Source organism: Vitis vinifera, chromosome 9, assembly GCF_030704535.1.
Source record: "Vitis vinifera cultivar Pinot Noir 40024 chromosome 9, ASM3070453v1".
Taxonomy (NCBI): Eukaryota; Viridiplantae; Streptophyta; class Magnoliopsida; order Vitales; family Vitaceae; genus Vitis; species Vitis vinifera.
Genome location: NC_081813.1, coordinates 8,685,166 through 8,702,836, shown reverse-complemented (window position 1 = coordinate 8,702,836; position 17,671 = coordinate 8,685,166). Strand labels below are relative to the sequence as shown.

At 35.1% G+C, this 17,671-nt stretch overlaps 2 protein-coding genes across 3 annotated transcripts; one reads left to right on the top strand and one right to left on the bottom strand.

The window, feature by feature from the left end:
- Nucleotides 1-9,660: 9,660 nt before the first annotated feature.
- Nucleotides 9,661-10,660, bottom strand: LOC100254954 (triphosphate tunnel metalloenzyme 3). Its single transcript, XM_002271401.4, has one exon. It carries the CDS (start codon nt 10,459-10,461, stop codon nt 9,859-9,861), a length of 603 nt encoding a protein of 200 aa, XP_002271437.1. The 5' UTR covers nt 10,462-10,660; the 3' UTR covers nt 9,661-9,858.
- A 607-nt stretch (nt 10,661-11,267) lies between these two features.
- LOC100249809 (DEAD-box ATP-dependent RNA helicase 35) lies at nt 11,268-17,414 on the top strand. Of its 2 annotated transcripts, XM_002271298.5 has the most exons (4): nt 11,268-11,518; nt 11,612-11,687; nt 13,222-14,131; nt 16,268-17,414. In XM_002271298.5, the coding sequence occupies exons 3-4, from the start codon at nt 13,233-13,235 to the stop codon at nt 17,130-17,132; spliced, it is 1,764 nt and encodes a 587-aa protein (XP_002271334.2). In that variant the 5' UTR covers nt 11,268-11,518; nt 11,612-11,687; nt 13,222-13,232; the 3' UTR covers nt 17,133-17,414. The 2 variants fall into 2 exon arrangements, with proteins under 2 accessions (XP_002271334.2, XP_059595621.1); XM_059739638.1 differs by having other exon boundaries at nt 11,434-11,687.
- Nucleotides 17,415-17,671: the final 257 nt, after the last annotated feature.

Genomic DNA, 17,671 nt, shown 5'->3' with positions numbered 1-17,671 from the left:
GATGGTAAATATTTCTCAGAACATGGAGTGTGAATCAAACCCATGTTTGAATTGAAATTGAGATACTGATGCAAGTTCTTCCTTTCTGAATCAGATAGATTCATATATGAAAGAGGTTGACAATAAGTTCTTTCAAAATTGACTATTTGTCCCTTTGTTAGAGGTGTTCCAGAAATGTCCGCGATCGAGTAAATAGCTCTACGAACGAATGGATTAGATCGAATTGGAAAATGGAAAGATTTGTACAAGTTATACGTTTCGTCACCACTTTGTGGAAAATCGTTAGGTATGAATATGTTTGATACCTGTGACTCGATTGGTGAAATACTGTCTTGGGAGAGTGGAGAATAACTTGAATTGATGCTTGCACCGGTGCTTGATTGGTGTTTCTTTCAAAACTGCCCTATTTTTTTTTTGTTATGTAATGTATTACTAAAAACACAACAAAAAATTTGATCTAAGTATTATTAATGAAAGTGATATAGGTAAAAACGTTTTTGCTAGAATCACTTTCACTATACTAAGCGGAAGTTCTTAGTAATAGGGGAATAGATTAAGAGTGTGTTGACATAGTTTTTATTCAAAGTGTTTTTAATAAAAGTGTTTTTTCTAAAAATGTTTTTGAAAGAATCGCTTATCAATTACTTCTCTTGAGAGCATTATAAGTGATTTTTTTTTAATTATTTAAAATTACATTCTAAATTTTATCAAACATATATTTTTTTTCTAAAAAGTTCTTTATATTAGAAGTGCTTTCCAAAAGCATTGTTGATTCGTCCCTAGCAGTGGCAGTGGCAAATGCACCATTTGATTCGAGGTTTGATCCCCGACAACGGCGCCATTTGATTCATGCCTAATTGGTGTCTCAGCTGATTCGTGTCCAGCTGGTGCTCCTTGATTGAGGGAGTGATCAACAAAATTTATAACCTATAACACCATATACTAGGGTAGCAAAGAAAAAGCTACTATAGTATAGTGGCTCTAGGATCGTTCACTAGGATGGGTTTTCACTTCACAAATGATATCAATTCAAAGCTGAATTGGTGCCTTTTCATTTCAAGGTTAGCTTTAAAAGAAAACATAAAGATGTTTGAAAGAAAAGAATTTGGTTTTAAACTAACCAAAAATAGTAACTGATTTTACTTATAAAGAAAAGTGTTTCTTGGAGTTCAGATCACTAGGCTCGTTCCTCATACAAAATGGAGAGTTCCGGTCACTTGTTTCTTTTCCTTGCATTAGAGAATTAACATATAGTTCCTTCTCCAACCGGTGTTGTACAGATGCTTCCCATTAATGGATTCAAACACTAAATCCCTCTCACTGATGCACTTTGCAATGACTCATACCTCTCACCTAGCACTTGCCATTCAAAGTGATCTTTAACCTTGGATTACCCGTCAAAAGCTTGCAAAAGATAACTAATGGATGTCTCCTTGGAGTCCAAAAGCTTACCAAGTGTTGGCTATTCTAGAAAATCCTACCTTCAAGTCACCTCCCAGAGGCTCGCAAGGGGTAAACTAGTGCATCTCCATGGACGGAGATCACTTGCCTTACCAAGTGTTGGCCCAGGTGATTTAAAGGCGTTTTAAGTTAACTAAAAAGATAAAAACCATTAACGGGTCACACTTTCTCTTCATTAAAAACTAAAACAACAAAACTTCCAATTTATGCATGTGGAAACTTACCCGGCTTTCCTCACTCCAAGAGACAAAAAGCTTAACCTCTCATCCTCTGTGGAAAAATCCTCAGAGTTTGGTTGGCTAGAAAATGAAAATGAAAGAGAAGACAAGAATATATATGAAAAACAGAGCAAGTGCTCTGTTTGTTGATTCTATATATTGGATTACATGATTCTCCGAGCGTCTCCTGAAAGTGTTTACAAGAGAGTTTATATAGGAAGGTAATTTACCCTTCCTTGGATACTTCCTAGCTAAGGAATTACATGAGTGGTTGAATACAAGGAGAAAATGGAAATTTAGACACAAAAATCTGAAGAAAAATATCTAAAAGAGTCGGTGCACAAATATCAGGAAGCACTAAGGACATTTCGCAGGTGAAAATGGTGTCTGCGAGATTTCGCAGACACTCAAGAGGGCTGCGAAATATTTTCGCAACAACAAGTTAAACTCGCAGGGCTGCGAAATTGGCTTCCACCTTGAGGTTCTCAGCATTCCAGCTTGCGGCATGTATCGGGTAGCTTCAGGAGGAATTCCATAGCACTGTACAAAAAGGCTGCGAAATTCTCGCAACAAAAGGCTGATTTCGCAACACTTTAGAGTGATTGACTTGCAGTGGCTGTAACTTCTTCGTTTCAACTCCGAATCGCATACCGTTTGAAGCATTGGATTCTTGACTTCCTGAGCTTTGAAATGGTATATAGAATGTAGAAAATGGACTTCGGGAAGTGCTCCAAAAGTGCAAAAGAAGACTGCAGCTGGCTTTCCTCTGTTTTCTTCACTTTGTTTTTCCTCTCTCCAGTGCTCTTTCCTTGCATACTTTAAACGACTAAGGCAAAGGACTATGAGGCTCCAAAGCTTGGTTTCTTCATGAATTTGAGCTTCCAAAAGCTTTGCCATAACTTGTCCAAGTAGCTCCTCCATCATTTGGCATGCTTGAATTGATTCATAAGTTGATAAAAACATATAAACTTGCCACAAAATGGTTAAAACCAATTACTAAGGACCTTAATGAATTAATTGGGTTAAATGAATATGATTACTACTCAAAGGTGCTTAAAACCATTATAATTAGGTCTACAAAATAGCACTTTTTGGTAGTAATCAATTGTCAAACACATTTTAAGAATCGTTGTGACAACCTGCCCTTGTAGGTGCCATCCATGCAAGATAGTGTCTCCTCTCTAGTCTAAAGACAAACGTGGAGATACTATCCTATAAAAGGAAAACTTCAAAAGTATTATTTATAAAAGAAAACTAAGGTCATTACAATCTACCCTCATTCAACAAATTCTTTTCTCAGAATTTCCTATAGTTCTACATACTCCCTCATCTCATCTCTAATTCCCAAGCAGCCACTTCAATAAGATGATTGTGCCACAAATACTTTTACAAATGGTATGACCTTGTTTTGTAATACTTTCTCCAAGTGATCTAAAATTTGGGCAAGTTGTTCCTCATAAGACAACTCCTCACTTAATTCTACTTCTATTGTGTCTAGGACATGTATAATGGATTTGATCTGTAAAACCTTAATGAAGATGCATGGAATACATTATTAATGCATGAGAGACTTGGTAGTAAGGCAACTAGATAAGGAGCTAGTTTGTCTTCCTCTTAAACTTCAAATGGTCCTACATACCTTAGACTCAACTTGCCTTTTTGGCTGAACTTAAAATTCCAATTTGTTGTGAGACTCTTAAGAACACATGGTCTTTTACTTCAAACTCTAAATCTCTACGATAGGCATCAACATAACTTTTCTATTTGTTCTAAGTTATTCGAAGATGCTCTTGAAATAAAGATACCTTATCTATCATTAACTATACCATTTCCCAGCTTATAAGTCATCTTTCTCCAAAATCATCCCATCTTGAGGATCTACACTTTTTGCCATATAATGCCTCATAAAGAGACAAGCCTATGCTTGTCTATTAGCTATTAGTAAAGGCAAACTTCACTAAAGTAGGTGTTTTTCCCAATTGCCTCCAAATCTAATATGTGGGCTCTTAGCATAACCTTTAGTATGCGAATAACTCTCTTTAACAATCCATTGGTTTGAGAGTGTAATGTTGAACTAAAATCTAATTGTCCCCAAATCCTTCTACAAATTGACCCCAAATCATGGAGTGAATCTTAGATCTTGATTAAATATGATGGATAATGACACTCCATGCAATCTTATGATCTCTTTGATATATAATGTCGCCAGATGCTCAAGTTTGTAGGTTAGTTTGATAGCTAGGAAATAAGTTGATTCAGTGAGTCTATCCACTATAGTCCATATTACTTATGACCTACTAGTGACTTTGGTAACCTTATAATGAAATCCATGATGACATTCTCCCATTTCTATTCTAGGAGTGGTTATAATTATCTTGGTGATTTTTGGTGCTCGGTCTTTGACTTGTTAGCATATAAAACATTGGTTATATCACTTTTCATTCCTATCGACCAAAAGTGCTCTTTCAAGTCATGATATATCTTTATTCATAAAAAAAAAAAAAAAAAAGTCATGATACATCTTTGTTCCTCTTGGGTGTACAATGTATCAAGAGCAGTGAGCCTCCTTGAGAAGTTATTTTCTCAAATCCTCTACGTTGGGCAAACAAAGGTGTGATCTATAACAAAAGATGCTCTTGTCATCCATACTAAAGCCAATGTCCCCAACATGATGAGGTACCTTAACCAAGGTTAGTAATTTGGGGATCACTATGTTGGGATGCTTTAATACAAGAACCATTAGCATTGGTTGCGCTACCAAATTGGCTAGCACCTTACTATTGCTTTGGATATGGAGTTGCTCCCATTCTTAATATAAAACTTCCATGTGTTGACTTCAATCAAGCAACATTGTTGCTACCATCCTTTCTGACTTTCAACTCAAAGCATTTGCTATGACATTAACCTTCCGGGGATGGTATTGAATTGCTATGCCATAGTCCTTAATGAGCTCCGATCATCACCTTTGCCTTATGTTGAGCTCCTTTGTAAACAAATATTTTAAACTTTTGTGATTTATAAAGATTTTGCACTTTTCACAAAATTCTAAGGCAAACACTACTACTGTTAACTCTAAGTCATGAATGAGATTTTCTCATGGTGTTTCAATTGGTGAGATGCATAAGTTATCACTTTTCCATTTTGTATAAGAACACACCCCAATCTTTTGTGAGATGCATTACTATAGATGACATATCCTTCGGATCCCCTTGGCACCATTAATATTGGCACCAACACTAAACGATTTTCTAACTCCTCAAAACTCTATTCACATTCATTAGTTCATAAGAATTTAACTCCCTTCCTCATTAGGAAAATCAATGGTAATGTTATAGAGGAGAATCCCTCAATTAATATTCACTAATATCTTGCCAATCCAAGGAAGCTATGACTCTCCATCATGGTGACTAATTTGTTCCACGTCATAACTACTTTCACTTTAGCTATGTCTATAGATATTCTTTCTCTAGAGACGATATGTCCTAAGGATGTGATGTAGTTTGACCAAAATTCACACTTATTTAGCTTAACATATAATTGGTAGTCTCTAAGGCTTTGTATGATCATGCAAAAGTGAGTATGCTCCTCTATTTGGTTTTAATAGTTCCATGAGCCTTACCACTTCATAGGGAATGTGGAAATTTCTAAGAAAATCACTAAAAATCTAGAGGAAGCTTTAGATTCTTTCCAAGTTCTACTAAGGGTATGGATTGTTATAGTCTTCGTTTCTCAAGCTTAACCTAGTCGATTGTTATAGTCTCAAATACATCAAGGGCATGCACCTAACATACCATAGTTGACCAGGTCGAGTATCTCAAGGATAACTCCTTTCAAATGGCCCCTAGTGGCCATAATCTATGAAGGGTATTTGCCTAAGAGACCACAATTAACTAGTTCGAGCATTTCCCTAGGATGACACCCTTTAAACAACCCCTAGTGACTTAAATCTCTCAAGGACATTCACCTAAGGGACCATAATCTACTAGGTTGAGCATCTCATTGGGAAGACTCCCTTTAAACAACCCTCAGTGGCCTAAAGGAAACATTCCCACCAGTTGAAACAATCACTCTTCCTTCACCACCTAACTACCACTCTCTTCCTTATCTCCTTCCTTGTCACCCTTGTCTGCTCCCTTCTTAACCTTTTAACCCTCCACTTCTTCAACCTCATTCCCTAACCTAGCTTCTTGACAACCCAACTACCTTCTTGATTCAAAGGCAAAGAACACCTTCTCTATGAACGCCATAGTTAATTCTGCCTTGATCTTGGAAGTTTTAGAATGAGCTACAACTACATCAACTGTAAGGGATTTTATAGTCAAACCATGGTCATTCATCTCTTGAGATTTCTTTTTAAAAGCTGCAAACTAATCACTTACCTTTGCATCATGCCAATGAAGCTTCTATTCGAGTCATCAATTAGTGATTGAACATTAGCAAGTTTGGCCTCAAGGGTGTTGACCTGACCTTTCAGATTCCTAACTTAATTTGGAAAGCTTGGCCATCCTTTTGTGTGGAGAAAAGGGTGACCTCATCAGTAGCCAACTTGTCATCTCTAATTTCCTTAAGAAGTGCATCCTTACTCTCCAACTCCTTCCTTATAAACAGGATCTACTAATTAGATTGGGCTTAAGCCAATGATTCCTTATTAAGAGTCATTGCAACTGCTTGAGTTCCGTTTTAGGGCTACGATCTACTTATCATGATTTACTTATAACATGAACAATCCTCATTCATAAAGAAGAGTCATTGCAACTGCTTGAGTTCCGCTTTAGGGCTACAATCGGCTTGTCATGATTTACTTATAACATGAACAATCCTCAATCACAAAGAAGAGTCTTTAACAGGTTAAAATATTACAATTGTCCTTCCATCCTTAGAATGAGATAGCTTTCACCAATAGAAGGCCCTTTTCTAAAGCCATACAAGAGTTAAGCCCACTCACTTAAGGAGGGTAGTAGGACATAATCATCGGAGGGACAAGGAGGAACAATGACCTTAATTCCCAAATTTGGTCACTTTGATCATGAGAAAATGCTTCTCATTGTCAAAGATAAGATCAATCTCTCCATTTGACATTTCATCACTGGCTCGAGGGGCAACCAAAACTTGTAGGTTAGAATTGTGTGGGCTTTTTCCCAAGGAGGGAAGATTTTGATAGAGTAGTAGTAGAAGAATCTTTAACTTGTTAAAATCTAGCAACTATCTCTCCATCCTCAACATAAGGACATTAGATAAAGGCCTCAATACGACTTAACAAGGTGACTTGACCTAAGGGGAAGTCATCAACCACCATTGACTCAGTAATTGACTCCTTTTAGGAGTCATTCTCGATGCTTGGAGAAGCTTAAATATTGATTGGAGTTTGATTAGATAATGATTCTAATGAAGATGACTTTTATCTCTTTGAATTAGATTGTGATTGCACCAATTTCAACTTCTTTCTCAAACGTTAATAGTGATTGCATGGAAGATGACCTCGTCTTAAACTTCTTATGTTGAGTTAAGCCCTCCCCTAATCAACCTCTTCTTTAGGGGAGGCATAGGAATTCCCATTAGCTTTAGCAAGTCAAGGATGGGAATATTCATGCCCACAATAGTAGTCTTGTTGACACGAGTTTTAAAATCCTTAAATTGATAAAGGGAAGTTGGCATGAAAGAAAAAAGTCTTGAAATTAGCAAAGATTAGCTAAGGGGAGGAAGGATTGCAAAAAAACTAACATTAGAAGTGGTAAGCAACCTCACCTGGTATATACACAAAAAATGTGGCCTTTAGACTAATGCATGTTGAAGTCTGAAAAGATGCATGGAGTAAGTGATCAATGGAGGAAAAATGAAGAGTTCATTGACAACACGGGAAACCAAAGAGGTGAAAATCAGGACAACGAAGAATAACGTCCATCACCACCTAAGAAAACTACCACCCTCCACTATGATCACCACTACCCATGGTGGACTAGTAGCAACCAAATGCAAGAACTCTTGGAGTTGCATTGAAAAAAGGGAACAGACGTCCACATGGTTGCACAAATTAACTTATGGAGGTTTGATGCATGACTTAGATTCCGTTTGGTAGTGATTCTAGAAAGCGTTTATAATATTTCCAATACTTAAATTTTTTTATCATTCAAGTGTTAAAAATACTAAAAACGTTTACTGAAATATTGTCAAACACACTCTTAGAGTCCATTTGGGAGTGATTTTAGGAAATGTTTCTAACCTTTTTAACACTTAAAAATTTGTCTCATTCAAGTGTTATAAAGGTTATAAACGTTTTCTAAAATCACTATCAAACGCACTCTTACTCACTTTCTCCATTTAGGAGCTTTGATGAATCTAGACCCCTCATGGCCCACTACTTATCACACTAAAGGTTACAAAGTTGGAAGTTTGATGAGTCTTGATAGACCCTAGTAGCATAGTTATCTCTTGTACTGGTCGACATACGAACAAATGGAACTCACTAGAGAAATGTTATGACTACTTTCATATCCCCTCATCAAATTAGACACAAATCTATTCATTCTTATTTGTTGACTTCTTGCTTTACACCATGACTAATTTGATCATGAAGAGGGTTTGACTATTTGGCCCACCCTTTCATTCATTTGTCTGTGTTGATTGGTAGGAGGAAGGGATACACCAAGTTCATCTTCAAGTTGAAAAAGGTTGCAACAATTACCAAGAATCTTAAAAACAACGGAATAGAGAACAAGAAGGGGAGTGCTCAAAATTTGCTTTCGGAAATGAGCCCATTAGAAACAAAATTTCAAATAAAAATGGGGAAAAAAAAAATTAAAAGTGAAAAAATATATTGAAGGTAAACTACAAAATGTTTCCTCTAATTACAATTAAAGGGGTTGTGAAACTTCATTCACTAAAATTTTCAATTTTTTTTAAAATTATTATAGCTCATTTTGGCCTTACTAATAAACACATGTAAAATATTTCAATTTATTAATTTACTCTTTTCTAAGTTTTCTTATATATATATATATATATATATTAATAACCTATAATCTTCATAAGCTCTAACAAACAATTATTTTTCTTCTCATTTGCAAAGAGCATATTTTTCTATTACTTCATTACATTAATTTGTTTCAAAATTTTATAGAATGGATTTAAAAGAATTTTTTTTTTTTAAGTTGAATGCAGAAGCTTAGGAGTCATGCATCTGAGCGACACTAACAAATTGGAAGCAAAGTAGTGGAAGCTTTATTAAATTGGAAGATTCAAAATGAGATAACACATTTAATAGGAATGAGTTCAATCATTTGAAATATCGATAATGTACATGACAGATTCAGAATGAGATTATGAAGAAAGAACAGAAAATGGAATTTTTTTTTTATATATTTGGTTTTAATATAAAAAATATAAAAAGAATAAAATATAATTAAAATTATTTATGTATTTACAAATGATTTAGTCTTTATATAAAATAATTAAAATAAATCTTATATAAAAATAATTTATTGATTTTGAATTTATTTTATATTTTCTTTCATTTTTTTCTCTTCTTTTACTTTTCCCTTTTATTTTTTTCTCTTTATATTTTCTTTCAAATTTTCTCAAACCAAACATAATCTTCTATGAGCCCTGTAATGTAACAAAATGCAGATGAACTTTTATCACTACAATGTTCTTTTTCCTCTTTATCAATCATTCATAAAAGAAAGTCGGATTGAATAAACCTAGGTTCAGAGCACATCAATGAATCCATATGCTGGGATTCACAACAATGGATTAGGGGAATGATTCATCTCTCTCCATGGTATACTGGTGGTGAGAGAGATGATGACAAATATTTCTTCAGAAAACTGTGTCAAAAGTTGAAGCAATTGATGAACTTTGTCAAACCTCTTGTATCAATGTTACAGATTGTCTCTCTGGCTTCAACTCCAGCTTCTGTGCTCTCAAAGCATCTAGAACATCCCATAAGAACATATTTACCATCACAATCCATTATCTATGATTATGCATATAAAAAGACTTCAAATCATATATTCAATCAGCATATAGTATGATGATTATCACATACCCTGCAATTTGCTAAAGAATTGTATTGATCAATTGCAATAGGATGCCCACACTATCATTCAACATCAGCAGAAAGGCTTCAATCCATAAATTCAATCATCTTGTAAACAAATACTCAGAACGAGAAATTGACTCACTAATGCAGCTTTCCGGATCGAAAAACTGCAAATTTTGAGGCCTCCGCGTTCGAGAAACTAATCCCGTTCTCCTCCAAGAACCCTTCAAGCAACTTCTTCGCTCTCTCTGGCTCCAAGCTCTCGCATTCAATCTCATAATTCGTCCCGAAATCGAAATGAGTTTCGTCCAGCTCTAAATTCAATCCATTCCACGCATACACCGCTCTAACGTTCCTGAACCCTCCCAGGCACACCAAGCCCTCATCTCCTACCTCAAACTCATCTCTCAACCTCTTGATTATCCTCGAATTCATCGATTTAAATCGCCATGGCTCCGCCACGCAGGCACGCCCGATCAGAGGTTCGATTTCTTCTTCGACTTCTTCGGCGCGGCTGATGCCGTTTGAGATTTGCGGTTGGGATTTGAGGGAGAGAACGCAGCGGGAATCGAGGTCGTAGAACCGAAGGCGGAGGACCGCAAATTTGGAGGAGAGCTCGGCGGCTGATCCGTCGAAGAAGATGTTCTCTTGGATTAGGGTTTTGACATGGAATGGGGCGAGGAGGTCGGAGAGTTTCTGGTGGGAGGCGGCGTCAGGGAGGCGAAGCTTGACCTCGACTTCCATGGCGCGGTTTGGCTGCCGAGAAAGAATAGGAAAAGGGAGGGAAGAGTTTCTACATCTTTCCCAGCAACCAAACGGAGCTTAAGTTGCATCCTCGTTGTTTTTGAGTGGCAGTGGTGGAAAGTAAGAATGATTGTTACTCATCTCTCCTTACTCAGTGATGGGCTGACGGATAAGGCATCTGAAAAAAAAATTAAGATCATTGATGTTTATTCAAATAAAAAATTTACATATTTAAAACTTAAAAAAAAAAAAAAAAATCTAATTTCATTGTACAGAATTATTAAAAATATTTTTCAATATTCATTAATAAAAATAAAAATCTTTAAAAAATTATTTTTGTAAGGTAAGAATAATTATTTACTTTAATGAATACGTTTTTCATGATAATAGCAAAAATTTGTTCGATAATGATTTTAAGAAACGTTTTTAATATTTTTAATAAATCAAAAATTTTATCTTTCAAGTATTATAAATGATAAAAATACTTTTTAATATCACTAAACAACAACAGATCTAGTAAAACCCAAGGACATATATATCCTCCTCGAATTTCCCAAGAAAAAAAAAATGTGTATGCATTATTCCCTATAAATTCCAAAAAAGGAAAAAAAACTACAAATATAAATTTAAGTTTGATTTTTAAAATATAAATAATAATTTCATTTCAAATACCATAAAAAAAATAATGTTATAAATTTAAAATAAAGTTTACTTATAGAGTTAAGCCTACTTAATACCTTTACTTATTATTTTTACATTATTTGAATTTTTTCCTTCTTATATATATATATATATATATATATATATTTTATTTTTTTATTTTATCATTTTCTATTTTATATCTTGCTTAATAATTTTTCATGGTATATTCTCTTCCATCATTCGAAAATTTTAAATTTAAATTTATTTATTTATATTAATTAGATTTATATTTAGTCTTAATCATTAAAGATACGATTAATTGGTTAAAGGGGTGAGGAGCTACTTGGGACGCATGAGAGGTGGTAGTAGAACCAGGAAAGTTGCTGAAAGAGAATTCGCGCCGCCTTAAATCGAGGTTGCTCTTTCATTTCACTTGTACCTAGCCATTCTCTCTCCTCTTTCCTTACTATTTTGCGTTTCAAACCCTAACCCTAGAAGATTATTGCAGATTTCGTTGAGAAAGGCTCCCTTTTAGTTCGATTCAGGATAATTTCAGGGTTCTGAGTTTGATTTGCAAGTTAAAGGTATGTTCAATTTGAATCCCTTTGTTTGATTCTCCTTTTTCTTTTGTTCTTGGAGTGGTGTTCGCCTGATTTTATTGTGTTTTCTTCATAATCAAAACTGTTGATTTTGTTAGATTGTTCGCGGAAGCTATCTGATGAAAAACCCAGAAAAAATATGATGAAAAATCGTGTTGATTGTCGTAAATTTGCACCAAATGAGTAGATGCTCGATAGTTTATGTCGTTAGTTTTGGTGTTGAACGATGTATAGAAGCTGTTTCCTGAAAATCCCAGATTTTTTTTTTCTGTTTTTTTTTTTTTTCTGGATGAAAAACCATGTTGTTGTTTTATAAACTTAACAGACTAGCTACTTGATGAAAATCCCAGCAAAGACTTTGATGCAAAATGAGGTGTTGTTGTTATGAACCTTGTGGAGTTTACTCCAAACTAAGTTACTGATATTATTTTTGATTAGATAAGTTACTAATATTATGCTTAATGTCAATTAAATCGGAGGCTACCTTACTTCATAAGTGCTGTAATTTGATGAAAATCAGAATCTGTTTTCATGGATAGAAATAGAATCCTTGTTGATACAAAAAATACCCTAACAAGCCCAAAAACTCCCATGCCAAAAGTTAGGCCTATTTGGCAATAGGAGATGAAATGCCAACAAACCTGGGAGAATTTGGGATTTTTCGTGCCATATGTAATGATCAGGAGGAGAGTTCTGACAACTGTGGTCCTTGATGTAATGGTTAACGAAAATTTAAAAGTTTATGTTTCTCTTCCTTGCCCTTGAATATATGATTAATGTGTTGAGTGTTTGGTCTCCTAGGATTTTGGTGAGAGTATTAAAATCTTTTATATCATGCCTTGGGGTTCTCAACATGGAATGTGTTTTTGTTTTTGTTAAAATTCGATTTTTCAGATAATTTTCATACCTGGAGGTAGAGTTTTCTGTAGATTTCAGAGAAATTACTTAATACTTATCTTGATTAAAAAAATTGGCTTCAATCTTTTTGAGTTCCTCATTTTCATTAGCTTAAGTGAGCAACGAAAAAGAAATCTTTCATATGGGTAGGTCAGATATTTCCTTTCATTTGCAATTTTTGGTCTTAAGTTGAAAATTTTCAAAGATTTCTGCTCTTTGGTTGCACCTCTTTAATGTGTGGAAATTGTTTTGTAAAATGTTATTCAATAATCTATTATTCCTGCTTGCTTGAATCAAGTTCTGATATTTTGCTTTTTCTTATGCCCCTTAAATCTGTTTTCTTTTCTGAGGTTCCTCTTAATAGAATAAAGGTTTCCTGATTTTTACTATTCTAGTCTTTTTGCACGTCTTAAATTATTTGCTAATCAAGTTTATCATTGAATTAATGCTTTACTGATCCGCATTTACCTTGATTTACTGTGCTCACTGGATTTTTCATTTTCTTGTCTTGATTCCCTGATCTTATTATCTTGTAGCTTAGGCATTAAAACTGCAATTTATTCGGTGTAAATAATTAATCCCTATAGTTATTTTGATTCCTTTAAATTTTTTGGTGCTATAGAATCTTTCAACATGGAGGAAGACGATGATTATGTCGAGTACATTCCTGTGAAAAAGCGTAGGGCGATGGAAGCGCAGAGAATCCTTCAGCGCAAGGGAAAATCTTCTGCTCTTGAAGATGAAGCTGAGAAATCCAAACTGGCTGAGGCAAAACCTAGCTTGCTTGTAAAGGCATCACAGCTTAAGCGTGATCTTCCTGAGATCAGTCCCGCTGAGCAGATTGTGCAGCAAGAGAAGGAGATGATTGAGCATCTTTCAGACAGAAAAACTCTGATGTCAGTCCGTGAATTGGCAAAGGGAATTACTTATACAGAGCCACTTTTGACAGGATGGAAGCCTCCTCTGCCTATTCGAAGGATGTCAAGAAAGGAATGTGAATCAATTCGGAAGCAATGGCACATCATTGTGGATGGTGACGAGATTCCCCCACCTATAAAGAATTTCAAGGATATGAGATTTCCGGAACCAATTTTGAAGAACTTGAAAGCAAAGGGGATTGTGCAGCCGACACCCATTCAAGTACAGGGCCTTCCTGTGATTTTATCGGGTAGGGATATGATTGGAATTGCCTTTACAGGGTCAGGCAAGACACTTGTTTTTGTGTTACCACTAATCATGGTGGCTTTGCAAGAGGAGGTGTCGATGCCTATAGTTCCTGGGGAAGGGCCATTTGGCTTAGTGATTTGCCCATCAAGGGAACTTGCAAGACAAACGTATGAAGTTGTGGAGCAGTTTTTGGTTCCAATGAGGGAGTGTGGTTATCCAGAATTGAGGCCATTGCTTTGCATTGGTGGAGTTGATATGCGGTCACAGTTGGAGGTTGTGAAGAAGGGTGTACATATTATTGTTGCTACTCCAGGGAGGTTGAAGGATATGCTCGCAAAGAAGAAACTGAACCTTGACAATTGCAGGTATGCACCATTTTGCTATTTTCAATAACATCACACAGATAAAAACAGCCTCCAATCTTCTAGTTCTACAATTTTGACAATTATTGGCATAATGTCCCTTTTCCTTGCACAACTAGCATGTGCAGGTATGCAAGTCTTTCTTATTTACACTTGACTGACTAGTTCTAAAGTTTGAACTGGATCCTGTACTTGATCTTCTTACAAATCTTCTTTTAGATCTGTATTTTCTGAACCTTTTAGGTTGAGATTTTCTGACCCTATAGGTTTTATTCATTCCACATCCTAACTTGCTTGGTGTGGCTATTTTAGGGCAACATAATCATTTCTTTATAGATTTATTCATTTTTCTCATTTCTTGTGCCTCTTGACACCATTGATTTATGCATTTTCTTGCATATTGTATTCTGGATACAAGTGTATCAGCAGATCCTCGAAATATACTCTGGATATCCTGGTATCATTCTTAATCACCATGGATTAGAAATTTTTCCCAAAAACATATCTAGTAACAAAGGGTTACTTCTATCTGTGCTACTATATACTTTATAAAAATATTTCTGAAATTCACAAACATATTCTTTGAAATAACACAAATTGCATATTTTGAGATTTTGTAATTTCCTCATATTTGTATTTCTTTCTTTTTCTAATTCTCTTTGTCTATTGATATTCCAGGTTCTCCAAGAAATTCTCTTCTGACAGCATTTTCTACTGTATTGAGAATATCTATATAAGTAGAATCCTCAGCTGGTTCACTATTTGGATTTCCACTTATAATAGTATTTTTCTCGCTTTGAGTTAAACCTTGATACCATTCACTAACTATTCCTGTAAAGGTCATAGGAATAAATCTTGATACCTGAGTGACAGTCCAATTTCTCTGAGATATTGCTATCCATGAACTCTTGATCTCACAAATCTATTGCTAGATCTGGATTTGTAATACATCTTCTTCACTGCATCTTTGATCTTTTTCTTGTCAGCACGGATGTCAACATTGAAAACCAGGGTGTTGTTGTCCTCAATCTTCTTCATTGCAGATTCAGTAGTTAGTGGATATTTGAGAATCTGATACTGGTCTAGCTTATTCTATTGAGAATATAACCAGGATCCATATATGTTAATGGGTCTATCTTTATATTCTATTGGTTATTCTTTAGGCTTAGTAGTTGAATAGTCTGAGGATCAATTAATTCTATAACCAGGTGATGTTTTTTGCTTCTGTCCCTTCCCCTCTGTTTTGAGCCTTTAGGCTTCACTTGTTTACTTCCTGTATACTCTGAGGGCACTGTTTTCGGTGTCTCTTCTTTACTTTTTATAGGACTTTTCTTTACCTATCAAAAAAAAAAGAAAAAAAAAAGAAAATCTATATCAGCATAGGTTTTATCCTTATCCCAAAGTTCTATAGGATTTTCTCCAAAATTTCCTTTCAACATTTCTTCTATTTTTTCAAACTTTTCTAATTTGAGAATTGGTTTTTGAATTTCTTTCCGAATTTTTCTTATATCATCACCACATTTGTGAAAATTTGAAGGTGTACTTGCACGAGTATATGCTTGATATATTCACAATAAAGCTTATAAGGCGTATAAAGCTTAATCTAAGGCTTAGCTTGAACATATTGTAGAAATTGACTAAGTCATTTCCCAATAATATATCACAACCTTGTGTATTACTAACTAAAGAGTGTGCTTTTGTTTTGAAGCTTTCTTCCTCAAGAAACTATTCAGGTTGTCTTCTTCGTCAATTTATTTTTTATTTTTTGTTTTGACACACATTTTATATTAAATATGTACTTTAACTCAACCTAGGGTATAGAACAAGAAAAATTGAATTAGGTATTTTAGCCTTGACAATGGAATAGATATTTTAATTCTAAAATTGTATGTACTGACATGTATGTATAAGTGATTCTTGCATGGTCACTTGTTTATTATCTATATTTGCTTTCCTTTATTTATTTGTTTTTATTTAATTGGAAATATTTCTAGAATTTACTGTCACAAGAATGCATCTTATAGTTTCATACGAGTGTTTGTGGGATTATTGACTTCCATTTTGTTTATAAACCAATAAATGGCTGGGAAAGCTTGACAATTATAGACTATGATTCTTAAATTTTCTTTTTCCCTGCAGATATTTAACTCTAGATGAAGCGGATAGATTGGTGGATTTGGGATTTGAAGATGACATAAGGGAGGTGTTTGACCACTTCAAAGCTCAACGCCAAACACTTCTGTTTTCTGCCACCATGCCCACTAAGATTCAGAATTTTGCTAGAAGTGCTTTGGTAAAGCCTGTAACTGTTAATGTTGGAAGGGCTGGAGCAGCAAATCTTGATGTGATCCAAGAAGTCGAGTATGTGAAGCAAGAGGCAAAGATTGTTTACCTTCTTGAATGCCTACAGAAAACCTCACCTCCTGTTTTAATATTCTGTGAGAACAAGGCGGATGTCGATGATATTCATGAATATCTCCTTCTAAAAGGAGTTGAAGCAGTGGCCATTCATGGGGGCAAGGATCAAGAAGAGAGAGAATACGCCATTTCATCCTTCAAAGCTGGCAAGAAAGATGTCCTGGTTGCAACTGATGTTGCCTCAAAGGGTTTGGATTTTCCTGATATTAAACATGTTATTAATTATGACATGCCAGCAGAAATAGAAAATTATGTTCACAGGATTGGGCGAACAGGAAGATGTGGCAAGACAGGAATAGCTACAACATTTATAAACAAGAACCAAAGTGAGACGACACTTCTTGATTTGAAACATCTATTACAAGAAGCAAAACAACGGATTCCTCCTGTTTTGGCTGAACTCAATGATCCAATGGAAGATGTGGATGCAATTACTGATGCAAGTGGAGTCAAGGGTTGTGCTTATTGTGGTGGACTTGGTCATCGTATCCGTGATTGCCCCAAGTTAGAACATCAGAAAAGCATGGCAATTGCCAGTTCTAGGAGGGATTATTTTGGTTCTGGGGGCTACAGAGGGGAAATATGAGTTCTACTCAAGACATGTGAATTTTTGCATGTTCATCAATCTGGTCACTGCTTCCTTCATGTTCTGTAGGTTTCATAAATTTGCAAAAAGCAGTTACCCTCCAATTGTTTACTCAATGTGATGGATGAATGTATACTAGATTCACCTATAATGGCATAGCCTATATGCTTGTAACTTTCGAGGGATTGAAATATGTCAAATTATCCTTTGAGCTTATAATGTATTTCTTTTCTGAGGTGAACTTTGTTCTTCAACTTATGACAAGGATTTAGTGTTTTTCAAGGTGGGGATTTTGTTAAATGTTTTCCTCTTCATCTGACTGCCAAATTGAATGCTGGTTTCAGCTAAGTATTGGCTAAAAGTTTAGAAGGTGAATCATGGAGCCAGAATCTTCATCCTTATGTAACAAATTATTGATTGAACCCTTCAACTGTGTTTCAGAAGATATTTTATGACAGTCCATTAAGATCTATCATTGTTCTGTTTGCTTTGAAGCCCCAGGTCTAGGTTAAAAGTAGTTAATACTTACTGTGACCCAG

Bases quoted from the DNA above. Each gene is read 5' to 3' on its own strand.
- LOC100254954 (XM_002271401.4), bottom strand. From the start codon at position 10,461: ATGGAAGTCGAGGTCAAGCTTCGCCTCCCTGACGCCGCCTCCCACCAG.
- LOC100249809 (XM_002271298.5), top strand. From the start codon at position 13,233: ATGGAGGAAGACGATGATTATGTCGAGTACATTCCTGTGAAAAAGCGT. The intron at 14,132-16,267 runs GTATGCACCATT...TTTTCCCTGCAG, and splicing joins CTGAACCTTGACAATTGCAG to ATATTTAACTCTAGATGAAG.